The 19,027-nt window shown below is 42.5% G+C and overlaps 1 protein-coding gene across 2 annotated transcripts in view; it reads right to left on the bottom strand.

The window, feature by feature from the left end:
- Positions 1–19,027, bottom strand: part of csnk1a1 (casein kinase 1, alpha 1) — an 80,355-nt gene that overhangs the window by 31,406 nt on the left and 29,922 nt on the right. For both annotated transcript variants that reach the window (XM_068043441.1, XM_068043442.1), the window contains 2 exons: positions 7,550–7,689; positions 3,618–3,696 (listed from right to left, as the gene is read on the bottom strand). In XM_068043441.1, the coding sequence (XP_067899542.1) occupies positions 3,618–3,696; positions 7,550–7,689 (219 nt within the window). The remainder of the gene's footprint in view (positions 1–3,617; positions 3,697–7,549; positions 7,690–19,027) is intronic.

Below are 19,027 nucleotides of genomic sequence, written 5' to 3'. Positions count from 1 at the left end.
ATTGGAGAGGATTCTTCGGGACAGGATTTACTCCCATTTGGAAACAAACAAACTTATTAGCGAGAGGTAGCATGGTTTGTGAAGGGGAGGTAGTGCCTCACTAATTTGATTGAGTTTTTTGAGCAAGTGATGAAGATGATTGATGAAGGGCAGTGGATGTTATCTATATGGACTTCAGTAAAGTCTTTGACAAGGTCCCTCATGGCAGACTGGTACAAAAGGTGAAGTCACACGGGATCAGCGGTGAGCTGGAAAGATGGATACAGAACTGGTTCGGTCAAAGATGGCAGAGGGTAGCAGTGGAAGGGTACTTTTCTGAATGGAAGAATGTGACTAGTCTTGTTCCGCAGGGATCAGTGCTGGGACCTTTGCTGTTTGTAGTATATATAAATGATTTGGAGGAAAATGTAGCTGGTCTGATTAGTAAATTTGCAGACGACACAAAGGTCGGTGGAGTTGCGGATAGTGATGAGGATTGTCAGAGGATACAGCAGGATATAGATCGGTTGGAGACTTGGGCGGAGAAATGGCAGATGGAATTTAATCTGGACAAATGTGAGGTAATGCATTTTGGAAGGTCTAATGCAGGTGGGAAGTATACAGTAAATGGCAGAACCCTTAGGAGTATTGACAGGCAGAGAAATCTGGCCGTACAGGTCCACAGGTCACTGAAAGTGGCAACGCAGGTGGATAAGGTAGTCAAGAAGGCATATGGCATGCTTGCCTTCATCGGTCGGGGCACAGAGTATAAAAATTGGCAAGCCATGCTGCAGCTGTACAGAACTTTAGTTAGGCCACACTTAGAATATTGCATGCAATTCTGGTCGCCACACTACCAGAAGGATGTGGAGGCTTTGGAGAGGGTACAGAAGAGGTTTACCAGGATGTTGCCTGGTCTGGAGGGCATTAGCTATGAGGAGAGGTTGGATGAACTCGTATTGTTTTCACTGGAACGACGGAGGTGGAGGGGCGACATGATAGAGGTTTACAAAGTTATGAGTGGCATGGATAGAGTGGATAGTCAGAAGCTTTTTCCCAGGGTGGAAGAGTCAGTTACTAGGGGACATAGGTTTAAGGTGAGAGGGGCAAAGTTTAGAGGGGATGTGCGAGGCAAGTTCTTTACAGAGGGTGATGAGTGCCTGGAACTTGCTGCCGGGGGAGGTGGTGGAAGCAGGTACGATAGCGATATTTAAGTGGCATCTTGACAAATACATGAATAGGATGGGAATAGAGGGATACGGTCTCCGGAAGTGCAGAAGGTTTTAGTTTAGGCAGGCATCAAGATCGGCGCAGGCTTGGAGGGCCGAATGGCCTGTTCCTGTGCTGTACTGTTCTTTGCTCTTGCCCTACTGGCAGTAAGCCGAGAAATGCCTTTATACATGTAAGAGGAAGGACCTACAGCTAAAACAGACTCCAAAAAAAACTCTATGCTCTTTATTTTCCTCTATAATTCATAATAAACCTAATGAATTCAGAATGTTACAATAAAAATTTATATGATATGCAACGTCTACTCAAGACTCCATCCCCACACTTATATACAAGCTTCGCTTTCGCTTTGAAGATATAGAATTTAAAAGGAATTTATTTCCAAATTTATTATTGTAAGGGGACTGGAGTACAAGAACAAACAAACCTTGGGTACAACTGTATCGACCTTTGGTGACACCACACCCAAGTACTGTGCACGTTTTCAGCTTCATATCTAAGGAAGGATAAACTTGCCTTGAAGGCACTAGATTGGTTCCTGGGATGAGAGGGTCTAGACTCTCAAGTTTAGAAGAATGAGAGCTAATCTCATTCAAACATCAAGATTCTGAAGCACGTGACAGGGTAGACAGAGGTTGCTTCCCCCGGCTGGGGAATCTAGAACACGGGCACACAGCCTCAGGATAAAAAGTTCCATCATTTAGGACTGACAGCAGGAGAAATCTGAGGGTTGTGAAACTTTGCAATTCTTTATCCCAAAGGGTTGTGGATGCTCCATCGTTGAATCTATTCCAAACTGAGATAAATAGATTTTTGGTGTCTCGAGAATCAAGGGATATTGGGTATCAGGCAGGAAGGGGAGTTGAGACCAAAAATCAACCAAAGTGATTGATGACAACGTTACGTCATCAGGATGCGCCGCGGTGCACACATGCGCACATGACGTCATCGCATAACGTCATCTTCCTTGGGGAACACGCCTGGTTGGCCTCTGCGCATGCGCAAACTGGTCCTGGCTATCCGGACCGCAGCGCATGCGCAGAGGGCCTGAGACTGTGTGCGCATGTGCGTCAATCTTCCGAAAGCTTCGGCGCGAGTTTTTGAAAATGGAAGGAGGAGAGGTTTCGTCGGGCATTTTATCTCAATTATTTAGTCATTTTGGACATTTGCTTCATTTTATTAGACAGAGGAGATTGTTCCAAGGTAAGTTGGTCTGAAAACATTTCAAGGGGGAAGGGGAGGGGGAAGGGGAGGGGGAAGGGGAGGGGGAAGGGGAGGGGGAAGGGGAGGGGGAAGGGGAGGGGGAAGGGGAGGGGGAAGGGGAGGGGGAAGGGGAGGGGGAAGGGGAGGGGGAAGGGGAGGGGGAAGGGGAGGGGGAAGGGGAGGGGGAAGGGGAGGGGGAAGGGGAGGGGGAAGGGGAGGGGGAAGGGGAGGGGGAAGGGGAGGGGGAAGGGGAGGGGGAAGGGGAGGGGGAAGGGGAGGGGGAAGGGGAGGGGGAAGGGCGGTGCAGAAGGGGAGTGCCTTTTTCTGTGCATGCGCCATAAACACAAGGACTGGCTGATGAGACCATGCAGGGACCAGACAGTTGCAATGCCTGAAGTACTGTGGAGAAGTAGAGAAAGCAACTGGGTAGGGGAGAAAGCAACTGGATTGGGCATCCACAGCTGGAGGGAACGGCTGAATAGAGGGGGCCGGAAGCGAGAGGCCGTAGAGAGCCGCGGGGAGTGAGCGTGCGAAGACCTTGGTGTCACCGGGTCCAGGGACTGGCCAGTAAGTCTTTTGCTGTTGTGTTTACGGCGCATGCACAGAAAAAGGCACTCCTCTTCTGTTCCGCTGCTCTCCCCCCACCCCCATTCTCTCCCCTTCCTCCCTCTCCCCCACTACCCTCCCTCTTCCCTCCCCCCTTGACCCCTCCCTCTATCCCCCCCTCCTTCTCCCCGTCCTCCCCCACCCCCGCGCTGCTCTCCCCGGCCCGCTCCACTCTCTCACTCCGGCCATTGTGTTCTGCCACGTGTTTGTTAGGTTTCATCTCTGTGATTCTTTGAGCAGCGCCATCTTTAATCCTGGCAGCTGCTACAGTCGCAATCTGTGACGTTTTCGTGGCACATGCTGGATTTGCGCATGTGCCAAAAACAGCGCCACCTACCGATTGCGTTGTCAACAATTGCGGTCAAAATCAACCATGAGTATTAAATGGAGCAGGCTCAAGGAACTGTAAGGTCTGCTCCTGCTCCTATTTCTTACGTTAAGTACCTCTGCTTTAGACCGAAAATACCGCAATTTTACTGAAGAATTGATTACAAAGGTCAAATCTAAATCAATAGCTGAATAATTTCAACCCATGCAATTTACATTAAGGCAGGCCTATGCTGCTACTGAATTATTTTCAAAGTCTGCTCTGGATTTACCTTCAGTCCTTGCCAAGGAAGGCTTGTCCTGTTGAAGTACATCAGTACGTATCCTAGAGATTCCATATCATCACGACGACTTGTGGAAAAAAATATAAAGTTAAATGTCTTAGTAAGATACAAAACAAACGGAGTGACTAGTACTTTAACTGTTTCGCCTTGAAAGTACTTGAATCCACTCCCAAAAATTAAAAACCAAGTCAATTATCACATAGCAGGCTCCGTTCTCTCGCACTCAGGAGCTGCTTCAATGATATAGATTGCAAGCGTGTTCTTGAGCAAGTCCGGAATATGAGCAGTCCAGCCCAGCTTGGATGCTAACGCAGAGGCATCCAAGCCATGTAGAACAACTTATCAGCTGATATTTCATAACCCACATCATGGGAGCAGCTCCATGGAACAAAAGACTACCATAAGATATAGGAATCCCATACAAGGAACAACGAGCAATATTTTTGAATTTTTGGATGTGTAGGCGAGTATTTTGTAATGAAAATATCCCCCAAAAAATGCAGAGCATTTGTGCTCATTTCAATTCTAATTAGACAACAGCTAGCTTGCACCAATGCTAGCGAAAGCTCACTTGATTATCCATCGTTTTTTAAACTCACATAGCCTTGATATATGATAAACATCAGCTTAAAAATCTTTTCCTCAAGTATGCTCATTAGGTTTTGTTATCTACTGTTACATTCCCTGACGTCACTGATTTTTTACCTCAAGTTATACTCACTTTGGCATTTATAAAATTGGCATAGTTGTTTTCCAGTTGAAAAGTAGCTCTAAACTTTAAGTCAGTACAGACTATACCCTTTGATCCCGTCAATAAGCTTAATAAATGTTTTCAACCCACCATGAAATTTCCCCCTGCTCCCACCACCATCCTTCTTCACTATAGCTAAGATAGCAAATGAAAAATACAAATTGTGTCCTTTATATCAATTTTATTTGTTCCCTATATTTCACCCAAAGGAAAACGTTAAAAAAAAAATCAGATGCTATCAATTGCTACCGTTTTCAAACCAGACAAAAGTGATCCCAATTCGAAGTTGACATAACTGACATAGACGAGACTATCAGTCCCAAACTATTGCATGCAAACAGTATTGGGTTCATATGCTGAACACCTAGTGTTGTGTCATCATCTTTGGAGGCAGTTTGATAACTGTGCAGTTGGGTACACCTGTGTTTTGTTTTTAAAATTAAATGTCAGTGCAAACAAGTGCAGCTAAAAATCTTCAGCAACCATCTGCCCAGAATGCTTTATTATATTCAGCAGCTGACTAAAAGTTAGTAAGCCACTTTACAGAAAGAATCTCAATGGTTAAAGCAACCTAGAAATCTATGTAGATATGTTAGGTATAGTATTAAGAAAACGGCCAACAACTCCATCTTCAGTGGAAAAAGCAATCTTCATGCCTCTAAAAAAGCTACCACTTCCCACAGCTCAATAAATCTCAAGTGTCTATAGCAGCATGTTGGGATAATTAAAGCATGTCCTATGGTAGGGTACCAGCAGACTGGAAAACCACTAATGTGATGCCCCTATTCAAGGAAGGAGGGAGACAGAAAGCAGGAAACTATAGGCCAGTTAGCTTAACAACTGTCACTGGGAAAATGCTAGTCCATAATAAATAGGATATCTAGAAAAACATAATGCAATCAAACACGGTTTTATGAAAGGAAAATCATGTTTGACAAATTTGTTAGAGTTATTTGAGGATATAACAAACAGAGTGGATAAAGGGGAACCAGTAGAATAGTGTATTAGGATTTTCCGAAGGCTTTCGATAAGTTGTCACATAAAAGATTATTACACAAAATAGGAGCTCAGGGTATTGGGGGTAATGTGTTGGCATGGATTGAGGATTGGCTAACACACAGAGTCAGGATCAATGGGTCTTTTTCAAGTTGGAAAGCTGTAACTCATGGGGTGCCACAAGGATCAGTCCTAGAGCCTCAACTTTTTACTAACTATATCAATGACTTGGAAGGGACAGAGTGTAGAGTATCCAAATTTGCAGACGATACAAAAATAGGTGGGAAGGCATGTTGTGATGAGGACAGAAGGAATCTGCAAAGGGATATAGAAAAGTTAAGTGAGTGAGCAAAAACTTGGCAGATGGTGTTCAATGTGGGAAAGTGAGAGGTAATCCACTTTGATAGGAAGAATAAAAAGGCAGATTATTTAGATGGAGAAAGACCACAAAATACTGCAGTAGAGGGATCTGGGTGTTCTTGTACAGGAAACACAAAAAGTTAGCATGCAGGTGCAACAGGTAATTAGGAAGGCAAATGGAGTTTTGTCCTTTATTGCTAGGAGGTTAGAATTTAAAAATATAACTGTACAGGGTGTTGGTGAGACCACATCCAGAGTATGGTGTACAGTTTTGGTTCCCATATTTAAGGAAGGATATACTAGCATTGGAGGCAGTTCAGAAAAAGGTTCACTAGGCTGATTCCTGGTATGAAGGGGTTGCCTTATCAAGAGCGGCTAAACAGGTTAGGCCTTTATTCATTGGAGTTTCGAAGGAGAAGTGATCTTAATGAAACATATAAGATTGTAAGGGGGCTTGACAGGGTAGATGTTGAGAATATGTTTCCACTGATGGGGGAATCTCAAACTGGGGGACATAGTTACAGAATAAGGGGGCACACATTTAAAACTGAGATGCGAAGAAATTTCTTCTGAGGGTGGTGAATCTCTGGAATTCTCTACCTGGGAGTTGTGGAGGCTTGGTCACTAATTGTATTTAAGGAGGAGGTAGATAGATTTTTGAAATCTCGGAGAGTCGAGGGTTATGCAGCGCAGGCCGGAAAGAGGAGTTGAGGCCTGGGACAGATCAGCCATGAAATTGTTAAATGATGGGGCAGGCTCAAGGGGCTGAATGGCCTACTCCTGCTCCTACTTCGTGTTGTGTGTTCAACAAATATTTTGCTCAAGAGTTAAGTTTAAGAGGGAGAATATAATTGAAAAAGTACAGTTGTGCCATATTCATATTCACCTCTAACACCAAACTAAATGAAAATTTAATTTCATCAGAAATACCAATGCTGATCAGTAACCACTCATGTTCCTTCACATTACATGTTTTGCGCTTGTCCCCCTTTTTCCTGAAAAAACATCCTGCTACAATTGCTTACAAAAGTATTTTAAAAACCTACATCTCTATTATTTAAGCACTTTCAAGAATATGGGAAAAATAAATATAATCGTTAGTAGACATACACAAAAATTAGATGCCAACTTGAAGTTCAACATAGGACTACAAGCATGCTAAACAATGGAAGCAACATACTATTGATAAGAGGTAAATGATCCCATAACCAAATCAGACCAAATTTCTGCAGTCCTGCCACATCCAGTAGTGAACGGTGGACAATTCAACTAAAAAAGACAAGGCTATAGCATTTGCAATTGTCTTCTGCCAGAAGTGCCAAATGGATGATCCACTTCTTCCCACAGCATCACAGATGCCAGTCTTAAGCTAATTCAGTTCACTCCATGCGATATCAAGAAATTGCTGACCGCACTAGATCCAGGAAGGTTATGGGGCCCACGCCATGAACGAGGAAAAAAGTTAGTTGTGGACTTGTGTCACTACCAGCTGTAACAAATATCTAACACTTTCAGCCAATTTAAACTCAACATTGCTATCATGATCTCACCATTTTACATTGAAACTGGGAGTCAAGAGGCAATCATTGGCAAGGTCATCACCAACTATTTAATTGCATCCTTCGACAATCCCCCAAACACTTCTTCCTGTATTCAAACTTGCAAAGACTCCAATTTATTTATATATGCACTTCCAAATTTCCAATTTCCTATTTTTTGCCCGATATTTGCTACAATACCACTGCTCAACACCGTTCCTCCCATCCCAACAAACAATAATTTTTGTATTAACGATACCAATGAACATATTTACCTCTGTTCAATACCTAGATGTGCGTTAATGCTGGCATAACGTGCTGTCCCTGTAAGATTTTTGTCTTCCCTGTATGGTATGTGTTGCCTTGTCCGGTTGTCACGATATTTTTTGGCCAAACCAAAGTCAATCAGAAACAGCTGTAATATGAAGTACAAGACAACATAAAGTGAAATCCAGCATTAGCTTTAATTTTGCAATACACGATTACGATTTTACTAATAAAAATAGCAAAATCATACTGAAAAACTTGGGCTACAGTGGAGTTTGCCAGCAGGAATATTGAGATACAAAATAGGAAACTCTAATTAAGACTTTGTGCTTTATTTAAAATCTGACAATTCTTACTCTTCATACTGACAACCAGACCCAACCTTTGCTCATAAATAGCTTGTTGTCCCCACCATAACTTTTTTTTAAAAAAAAGAGTGATAGGCATGAATTATTGCAAATCTGAAAAGATATTCAAGTCAAGAGAGAAGGACCTAAATTAGTGATCACGAGGCTTCATTTTTAGGAACATGGTTTAATTACAAACGTTTCCCTCCAAGCCTTGAAAACAGAAGTCCTTTGCACATGTGATTTCCAATTTAAATAAAATACATTTACTGATGGAGATGCTAGCTGCAAAAAAAGTTAAGCTGGAAACAGTTCAAAGCATAACATTGGTCAATTTTTCAACTGAGTATATTAGCCAGAATAAAAATTTATGAAGTGTTACTGCAAATTACAGTGACAATAAAACAAACTCATCCCTCCCTGAAGAGGTGGTGACACATGCTGGACGCTTGGTGGGGCAATGGGCAGGGCTTGTGGGAGCTGTAGTAGTGAGTAGGAATCAGGGTTGGGGGAGGCCAAAGGCTTCCTTTAGCAGCCCAGGAGGGATGGCAACAATTCTGGTGTTTGCAGGCATCATATTTATATCGGTTTCTCCCCCCTGTTTTAATCTGCTAAAAGCTAATTAGTAACCAAAATAAGACTTCAGATATTGTTCCATTACTTTTCGCTTTGTGCTGTTTGGTTACATGTTCAGAAATTGTGAATGAAAGAAAACCATAAAATTGCACACAAAGGTCATTCACATTGCTCAACATTTATCCATTCTTAACATTAAGCAAGCTGAGGAATGACAGCAAGTGTATTAAAAGTCTTTTCCTCACATTCATTTGGGTAATATATCTCCACATCAAGCTCAATTGGCCTAACATTTCAACATGCATTCCTGTTCTCTAGATTTAGCACCTTTGCCCAAGGTTAGCCACTGAAACCCAAGGTCACTTTCCTAATTCTCTGATGGTTAAGCAGATAAGATACACTACCGCGAGCAGCACAAAGCTGTACAACCCAGAAGACTGGAGGTTGTAATTCCAGAACTAAATTATCGCAGTTGTTAGTGTTGTTACAACCGAGGTGGGAGGACTGTAGAGTCACCTTTAGTTCTACTTCTCCACGGGTCACAACATATATTTAAATGCTTACCTAGTTACCGATGTGGTCAATCATATATCCTACTCTTTATCCCAGAATAAAATACACCAACCAGGTTTCTTTAATAAACAAAATTAGCAGTTTATCAAGCAAGACTTATCCATAATGAAGCAAAGCATTAACACACAGACTGAAATATGAAAGCTCCCTTTTAAAATTCCCCACACAAAGTGCTCTGGAAATAAAACAGAAATTCTCTCCACAGAGGTCTGTTGCAAAAAAGACAAAAAAATACTTTGACCAAATACTTGCTAATTTTTGAAGAGAAGATTTGGAAGGAAGTCAGTTGTCCCTTTTGGTCTGGCGTCCGGTATAGGGAGACAAGTCACAGATCTTTTCCAAAGCAGTTCTTTTCAGGGGGCATTGAGAATTAATTTGTTTTTTCCAGCTTCTCAGGAGATGCAGCACCAGGGATTTTAGCTCTCCCACACTGGATCTTTGCAGGGTTTCTTCAAAGACGTAGAGAAAAATGTGAGTTGGGTAGTTTTTCCTTGGCGAGTTGATCTCCAACGGTCTTCAAAACAGTTCACACCCCAAATAGAAAGTCAACTTCCTGACCTCCATAAACCTTAACATATGGCTTCTCTAAACATCTTCTCCAAGCCACCAAGGTTTCTGTTGTTTATTGAGCTTAAAGCACATGATTTCCAGCACAGGCTGTTTTCAAACATCACAAGTGTCCTTTCAATTAACTTGATTAAAAAAAACACATCCACGGAATCTTCAGTTTTAGCCCAAGTCCTCAAAAAAAAATTTCAAAATGGAAGCACTTTTGTAACAATGTCCAGGAAAACAGCCACCCAATGATGTTCCTAACCACTAAGCAGCGAATCCTGGTACATGCATGAGCATTGAGCAAGAATAGAACTAGGCTCAGTTCCAATTCCACTCCATGCTCAAATAACGTGCCAATCACCATCATTTAGGTTTGCACCAAGAATGGGTACTTGGCTAAATAAGCCAGTAAGACAATGCTGGAATCAGTTTCACACCAATGGAGGTACAATTTACACAATGTCCGGCAAAAAATAAGTCAGCTCCATAACAATTTCTTGATAAAACTTTCATTCTTTAGCTCAATTACTTCGATATCTATAAAATGCAATACCAATTTTGATCAATCTTCTACACCCAAAAATTCAATTAAGATAATAATCAACTTTAATTGGGCAGCCATTTTTTTTTTTAAACCTAGAGCTCCACCAGCGCCATATTATTTCAGTTAGCAATACCCTCAACTTTATATTATATCACTTAAATTTGTGCTTGGTCCACTTGGCCCACCTCATTTCCATGTGTCTGCGAGGGAGCACTTGGGTAAAAGTGACCATCATATCATAAGGTTTAGACTCAATGCAAAAAAGCAAGGAACAAAACAAGGTAGAACATCTAGATTGGAAGAGGGTTAATCTTAATGCCAAGAGAAGGGATCGAGCCAGGGCAGAATGAAACCAAAGACTGACAGGAACAGCTGTACTGGAACAATGTGTTAACTTTAAGGAAAAGATGCTTCAGGTGTAGGCTAGGTACATTCCAATAAGGACGAAAGATAAGGAAACGGATAACAGGGCTCCTTGGATGACGACAGAGATAATGATGAAACAAAGTGTCTCCCCGCTTCCGCCCCCCCGCCTTCTCTCCAGCCACTAGCTCCAGGCCACGCCGTTTCCCTCTTCTCGGCCACTTTCTCACACATTTGATCGTTCCTCACCACGCCGTGAGGGGTGGTACGACGTAGGAGTGAGTGGCCAAGGAGGGAAGCAGCGCGACATAGAGCGAGCGGCCAGGAGGCGGGATGACCGGGAGGCAGGAGCGGAAACAATCAGCCAGGAAAGAGGGGGAGAAAGCATCAAGGCCTGGTGCTAGTGACTGGGAGGGGGGGGGGGGGGGGGGGGAAAGAGAGAGAGAAAAGAGAGGCCAGTAGGGCAGGAGAGAGTAGCTGAGTGGGGGGAAGCGAATACCTGTGACATTCTCCCACGCATGCACCAATTAGTCCTGGCAAGTGGGAAGCTGCGCATGCGCAGCATCGCACTGAGCGCAGGAGACCATTTGCGCATGTGCGCAGCTTGGAGCACTCTGATGACGTCAGCGGGCTGCTGCGTTGTCAGGAGTCACTTTGTATACCTAATGAGTACTTTGTATCCATGTTCACCAAGGATGTGGAATGACAAAATATAAGAAGCAAAGAAAGTAGAAGCAATGGATAGGGTAGAAATTGAAGGCAGGGGAGGCACAAGTACTAGAATGGCTGGCTATGCTTAACATAGATAAAGTCACCTAGGATGGCTTGCATCCCAGGTTGCTAAAGGAAATGGTGATGGAGAAAGCGGAAGGGCTTACCATAATCTTCCAATCCTCCCTGGATAAGGGGGAGGTGCCATAGGATTGGACAGTGGCAAATGTGACAGTTATTCAAGAAAGGATGTAAGGTCAGTCCTAGCAACTACAGGCCAGTTAGTTTAACAGTGGTGGGTAAGGTTTTAGAAACGATAAGCGGGGGGGAAGTCAACACACACTTAGAAGTTAAGAGTTAATTAAGGATAGCCAGCACAGATTTGTAAAAGGCAGATCATGCTTGACTGCACCACACTGACGAGAAATTATATGTGCATTACATGTGATTAGGCATTACACCTGGCAGCACAGACTTCAAAGATTTTGTCATACAAGTTGCATTGTCACTAATGAAAGCAGACACTTTGAAACCTGCACCGTATTTTGAGATGGTTCGATTATCGCTTGGAAAACTGGCGTAATTGACAGCTTCCTAGTGGATGCAGTCTGCGACCTTTTCTGACTATACATCTTCGGCCTTACCAGACATAAAATGGCTGTGTTGGCTGTAGCTCAGTTGGTAGCACTCTTGCTTCTGAGTGATGAGATTTTTCTGTAAGGGAATTAGTTACTTGAAAAAGATGAATGTTATGGGGAGAAGGCGGGGGAATGGCACTAAGTGAATTGCTCACTTGGAGAGCCGGTGCAGACACAATGGGCTGAATGGCCTCCTTCTGTGCCGTAATGAGCCTGTTAATCTAATTGAATTTCGGAAGAAATAACAAAAGGTGGCTGATGAAGGGAATGCAGTGAATGTTGTTTATATGGATTTTAAGAAAGCGTTTGATAAAAGGCTGGTTAACAAAATTGAGGCTCATGGAATAGGAGAATCAGTGTCCAACTGGATAAAATTGGCTTAAGGACAGAAAACAGTGAGTCGTAGTCAATGGTTGTTTTTCCAGGCTGGAGGATGGTAGATAGTGGTGCTCCCCAAGAGTCAGTGCTGGGACCACTGCTTTTTCTGCTACATATAAATTACTTGGATCTTGGAATACAGAGTAGAACCTCAATTTGCCAATGCCACACCTCCAGGTTTGGTGTCTGTGAGGATGATATGAACCACCTGCAACAGGACACAGATCGGCCAGCAGAATGGGCAGGCAGGTGGCAGATGGAACTTAAAACTGATAAGTGTGAGGTGATGCATTTTGTTTAGTTTAGTTTAGAGATACAGCACTGAAACAGGCCCTTCGGCCCACCAAGTCTGTGCCGACCATCAACCACCCATTTATATTAATCCTACACTAATCCCATATTCCTACCACATCCCCATCTGTCCCTATAATTCCCTACCACTTACCTATACTAGGAACAATTTGTAATGGCCAATTTACCTACCAACCTGCAAGTCTTTTGGCTTGTGGGAGGAAACCGGAGCACCCGGAAAAAACCCACGCAGACACGGAGAACTTGCAAACTCCACACAGGCAGTACCCAGAATTGAACCCGGGTCGCTGGAGCTGTGAGGCTGCGGTGCTAACCACTGCGCCGCCCCAGAAGAAATTTGGAGAGACAATATATACTTAATGGCATGGTTCTAAAGAGTGTGCAGGAACAGAGGGACCTGGGGGTGCATGTGCATCGATCTTCATATTGAGTGTGGTTAGTAAAGCATATGGGATCTTGGGCTTCATACACAGAGGCACTGAGTACAAAAGCAGGGAAGTTATGCTGAACCTTTAAAAAGCTCCGGTTAGGCCCCAACTGGAGTACTGCGTCCAGTTCTGGTCACCACACTTTAGGAAGGATGCGAGGGTCCTTGACAGGGTGCAGAGGAGATTTGCCAGAATGGTTCCAGGGATGGGGGTTTTATTCACAAGGTTAGGTTGGAAAAACTGGGGTTGTTCTCCTTAGAATAAAGGAGACCGAGGGGAGATTTAATAGAAATGTATGAGATTATGACAGACTTGGATAAGTTAAATAAGGAAAAACTGTTCCCAATAATTAATGGTACAAGGACTAGAGGGCACAGATTGAAGGTTTTGGGCAAGAGATGCAGGGCGAATATGAGGAAGAACTATTTTTTTTTAAAAATGCAGTGGGTAGTAATGACCTAGAGCTCGCTGCCCCCAAGGATGATGGAAGTGGAGACAATGACTTCAAAAGGAAATTGAAGGAAATAGACTTGCAGGGCTATGGGGATTGAGGAGGGTGGGGCTGACTCATTGCTCCATGGAGAGCCAGTAGAGACTTAGTGTGCTGAATGACCTCCTTCTATGCTGTAAATGACTGACTCCAACCGTACATCCCAGCAATTATGCAGCAACATTAACATACATGAAATGAACAGAGTTAAAGGACAATAATGCAAACCATTTTCAAATTATGTTTGCAAATAAAGCTTAAATAGAGCTATTAAATATATTTTTCTCAGGTCTTAAAACATGCAATACTGACTTGCCAATAAGATTCATTCTATAAAATGCACCTAGCATCAAAACATCAATTTCCAGTGTGTAAGAAAATGCTACACTTGCATTCAATAAAATGCACCTAGCATCAAAACATCAATTTCCAGTGAGTAAGAATAGGTACATTTCATCCAAGACATTTGCAGATTCAGCAAGGTAGTCGGTACTCATACAATATTGTGCACACAGGGTGAAAGATTGGATGAGGTCAGTCTAAACCCCCACAATTTGTTTTTCTAAAAAATACAGATGCCCATTACAGCCAGCCCAGGAAATATCCTAAGTGGTAAGAGACCATTTCCTACCCCAAAAATGTTGACATGCCCTCCCAATGGAGGTTAAAGAAAAAGGCAGGGAAGGGAAAAATAATGTCCCAAGTTTAAAAACTGTTAAGGATTTACATTTTAGGAATTGAGGCAAAGAAATTGACCCATCAAATTACTACCTTTAGAATAACTCGTCATTGCAGGGCACCTCTAACAGTTAAGTTCAGCATGATTTGACTATGTCTAAACCTGGGTCAGAGAAAAATCACAGGAATTAAAATAACGGGCAATAATTCAGTAAGATAAACCACACCTGTCGGAATCTATCCCATCTGAGCCCAAGGGTGAACTTTAGTGTTCAGTCATCAAAGCACGTTGAAGGTTTTCTGTCAAGACTAAACTGACGCCACCTGTTTAGCCCCCCCAAAAAGTAATCAGTCCAAAAGTACAAGGATACAGACTCTTATACACCAGCATGCACTGCTGCCCCAGTAAAACTGACCTTATTTTGAACAACATGAAGATGCTTGTTGACATAGTAGGAAGTGCCAAGGGCCTCTCTTTCCTCTTCCAATAGGTCACTATCCATATCTATCAACCAAAGATAGCTGCTGCTCACTTGGTCCACAGAACTGAAGTGGAATTTCTCCTCGGGCGGAAAGGATAGGAATCTAATATGGTCAATAACCCAACAACTTGTACCAAGGTCCTGGCATCAACCAGGAATTGATATTAAGCATTCAGGAATATTGTCTATTTTGTCAAGCCACAAACCTCCCCCAATAGCTGCAGCTGCCTCAATTGAGAAGTGAGGCGGCACTGTGTCACACTGGATATTGCTCCTGCATCAACACCAATAATAATTATACAAAATATTACAGTAATAAACTAAAGTTTGTACAATTAATCCAAATCACAAGCAAGTTTTCAAGCTTTCCAAGTTCTCCATATATTGTACAGTTTGCTATTTACTGATATAGCTATCAGAATTATAGCAAAATTAACAAAACTGTCTCTAGACTCCCTCCTCCACCCCCAATAAAAACGCTGTTACATGGGCGGCACAGTGGCGCAGTGGTTAGCATCGCAGCCTCACAGCTCCAGCGACCCGGGTTCAATTCTGGGTACTGCCTGTGTGGAGTTTGCAAGTTCTCCCCGTGTCTGCGTGGGTTTTCTCCGGGTGCTCCGGTTTCCTCCCACAAGCCAAAAGACTTGCAGGTTGGTAGGTAAATTGGCCATTATAAATTGCTCCTAGTATAGGTAGGTGGTAGGGAAATATAGAGACAGGTGGGGATGTGGTAGGGAACATGGGATTGTGTAAGATTAGTATAAATGGGCGGTTGATGGTCGGCACAGACTCGGTGGGCCGAAGGGCCTGTTTCAGTGCTGTATCTCTAAACTAAACTAAAAAAACATTTGTATGGGTCACATTCAATATGCTGCAACCGTATGCAAATTTTTCAACTTTCTTTTTTACAAGTTTAATATTTAACTCAATTTTGGTCAAAAATTTGATTTAGCTCCTCCAAAGATTAGCCCTTCCTATACTGTCTGAAAGACTATTCTAGTGCTGCACTGTCAAATTTTGTTTCTGTTGTACTTTTAATGATGCACAATTGCTCAAGTCAGAAGGTTGTGGGTTCAAGTACCAATTCAGAGACTTAACATCAAAATCTAGTGCAATGACACTACAATAAGGGGGATAGTGCACAGAGATGCAATTTTTGAAATATGTTAAACAGAGGTCCCATCTGGCCTTTCAGATGAACGCTAAAGATTCCATAGCACAATTTCAAGGAGCTGGAAGCTTTCCTAGTCAATATTTATCGATCAATCGACGGTTTAAAAAAATTTCTGGTCATCATCACATTGCTGTCTGTGGGAGTTTGCTGTTTGCAAATCGGCTGCCAGTTTTCCGACATTTCAACAGTGACCACACTTCACAAAAGGACTTAATTGGCTGGAAAGGACCTTGAGCTGCCCTGCGGTTCTGAATGGCACTATATCAATGCAAGTCTTTCTTTCTAAAGGGTGCAAGTTACCAACTGTGTTACTAATGTTACCTCATCACTATAGATTGCTCAATTCTGGGCAATAAAGTCAATCTGTCCCCAACATAAACACTGTGGACAGATGTAACAAATGTCACCAACCACAGCCCCCACCCCCACAAAAATGGTAAACTTGTGACAGTAACCGTAAGTTGTTACATGTCATGACCAAGTATTACAACTTTTTCATACATAAATTGTTTAGTAATAATCTGACTAGGGAGCTACAACGCGCATTTTAAGAAAAGGGTACACGAGTTGTCTGATTGGCTAAAGGAATTTTATTGCAATTTGTAGTTTGAATAGGCGTGTTAATTCAAATGAGAGCCTTCATGCCCACGCATTTTTTTTAGTTTCGGTGCCATTCGATTTACAACACAGAAGGCACAACTTACATTTACAAGTATCATTCTTGGTTCGGTGGTAGCATAAGTCAGAGTTGTGGGTTCAAGTCTCTTTCCAGAGAGATGAGCACATGATCTAGGCTGGCACATAAGTGCACGGAGGTAGTGTCATCTTTTGGATGAGATATTAAACAGAGGTTCCCTAGGTGGAGGCAAATGATCCCTTCGTATTATTCAAAGAAAAACAGCAAATTCATCTGGTCTCTTGGCCAGTATTTATCCCTCAACCATCCACAACAGATTTTCTGGCGATTTAACTGTGCTGTGTGGAACCTTGCTGTCGCATTACAAGAGTGACAACTTCCGAAAGTACCCCATTGGGCTCCTGAGGAAGTTAAAGACATTATAGGAACATTGGAACAGAGAGTAGCCCACTTAAGCCTGCTCTGCTATTCAATGGCTGATCTGTGACATAACTCCATATACCCAAGTCTGTCTAACAAAAATCTATCAATCTCAATTTTAAAGTTAGCAACTGATCTAGCATCAATTGCCATTTGCAAAAGAGTTCCAAACTTGTATCACCCTTTGCGTGAAGAAGTGTTCCCCAACTTTACTCCTGAAAGATCTGGCTCTAAAGTTTTCACTAAGCCCCCTAGTCCTAGACTTCCCCACTAGTGGAAATCATTTCTCTCCATCTATCCTAGCTGTACCCGTGAATATCTTGAAAACTTTGATCAAATCACCCCATAACCTTCTAAATTCCAGGCTATACAAGCCAACATTGTGTAATCTCTCCTCGCAGCTTAACCCTTGGACTTCAGGTATCATTCTAGTAAATCAAGGTGCGGCGTCCAGAACTGCTCTCAGTACTCCAGGTATGGGCAGACCAGGGCTTTGTATAGCTGAAGCTGGACTTCTACCTGCTTGCGTTCTATTCCTCCAAATATCAAGGACACCATTCCATTAGCCTTTTCTGTACCTGTTCATGACATTTGAATGATCAATGGACCTGAAACCCCAAGTTTTTTTGGACCTCCACTGTTTCTAGCTTTTCACCATTTAGAAAGCACCCTGTTCTATCCCTTTAGGTCCAAAGTGAATGGCATCACATTTACATACATTGAAATGCATTTGCCAGAGTTTTGTCCATTCACTTAATCCATTAATATCTCTTGGTAATTTGATGCCTCCATCTACACAGCTTACAATGTCACCTATCTTGGTATCAACCAATACATAAACACAAGTTCTTTTTACACTGGTATAAGACAACTTTGCGATCAAAAATATAACAAATAGGCCCAATTCAAGTCAGTCATCCCTGTTACCATCACCAAGTTATTAGTTACCTACACAATGTGACAGCAAGCAAGAATTAAAAGTTGGAATTTGGGCGGCACAGTGGTTAGCACCGCAGCCTCACAGCTCCAGGGACCCGGGTTCAATTCTGGGTACTGCCTGTGCGGAGTTTGCAAGTTCTCCCTGTGACCGCGTGGGTTTTCGCCAGGTGCTCCGGTTTCCTCCCACCATTCTCCTACCACCTACCTACACACTAGGGGCAATTTACAATGGTCAATTTACCTATCAACCTGCAAGTCTTTAACCAGGATAGTTCAAAGTCTTCCTTTTGGGCAAGTCAAGCATTTAATGCAGTAAAGTGATAAGGATTGATGAGATGAAATTAAATTGGTCAGTGGACATTAAAGCTTAGTCCTGGTTAACACTGTACTTCACATGAATAAATCATTACTGCTGAACTCTAAGGGCAAAAGGTATACTTAAAAACTGTATAAAATATGCATTTCACCAGTTTACTTTTCCCTTCCCCTCTACCTTTTATTTACAAGCCCAAACATCTTCAAAATTGAAGTGTTTTGACCTCATTAAATATGTCTACTCTGCCAAATACCATAAGGTTTCCCATTTGCAGAGTCATAAAATGTCCACTACAAATCATTTCAAAGAATGGCTTTGAGATCAAAAGCCTGACAACTATAATTAAAGTTATAGGTGAACAACAAGCAATCAAGGTTCAAACAGCTTCCCTCATGGTATTTAAACTTCATTGCTACTTTAACAGTCCACTTATCAGTGGCAAACCTACAGTATAAATAGGCTATTAAACAATGCAACTTCCTTTGCAAGATTCCTGCCAATCAGTACGTCCCACTGCTTTTACTAATCTGAACAAGCAATGGAGAAATTGATAGGAACAAACTTTACTCGCCTTCCGATTCCTCTTCGCAGGAAGCCCCAGTGGAGATAAAATAGGCTGGTGCAAACAAGGTCAATTAGAAGTAACTGACCGGAATTAAAGCATTTGTCCAGTATTTATGGCCAGAATTCAGTGTTGCATACTGCATTTTATTGTAAAATTCTCATCTACATAATTCAAATGCTGGGCAACCCCAATTTCAGGACATATCCAAACATCACAAATTATAAGTCAAATGTTTTGTCAGTCACCAAACAGGCAAGCTCAATTCAGGCAGAATGAATGGAGGGGAAAAAAGCAGCAATCCTTCAGACTTCTGGCTTGGAAGCATACAAACATGTGGATTCCAATGTACAATTTGCTTGA

The sequence above is a fragment of the Heterodontus francisci genome, chromosome 12 (assembly GCF_036365525.1).
Source record: "Heterodontus francisci isolate sHetFra1 chromosome 12, sHetFra1.hap1, whole genome shotgun sequence".
In the NCBI taxonomy this organism is placed as follows: domain Eukaryota; kingdom Metazoa; phylum Chordata; class Chondrichthyes; order Heterodontiformes; family Heterodontidae; genus Heterodontus; species Heterodontus francisci.
Note: the sequence above shows the minus strand (reverse complement) of the source record. Positions and strands in the feature narration are given on the sequence as shown.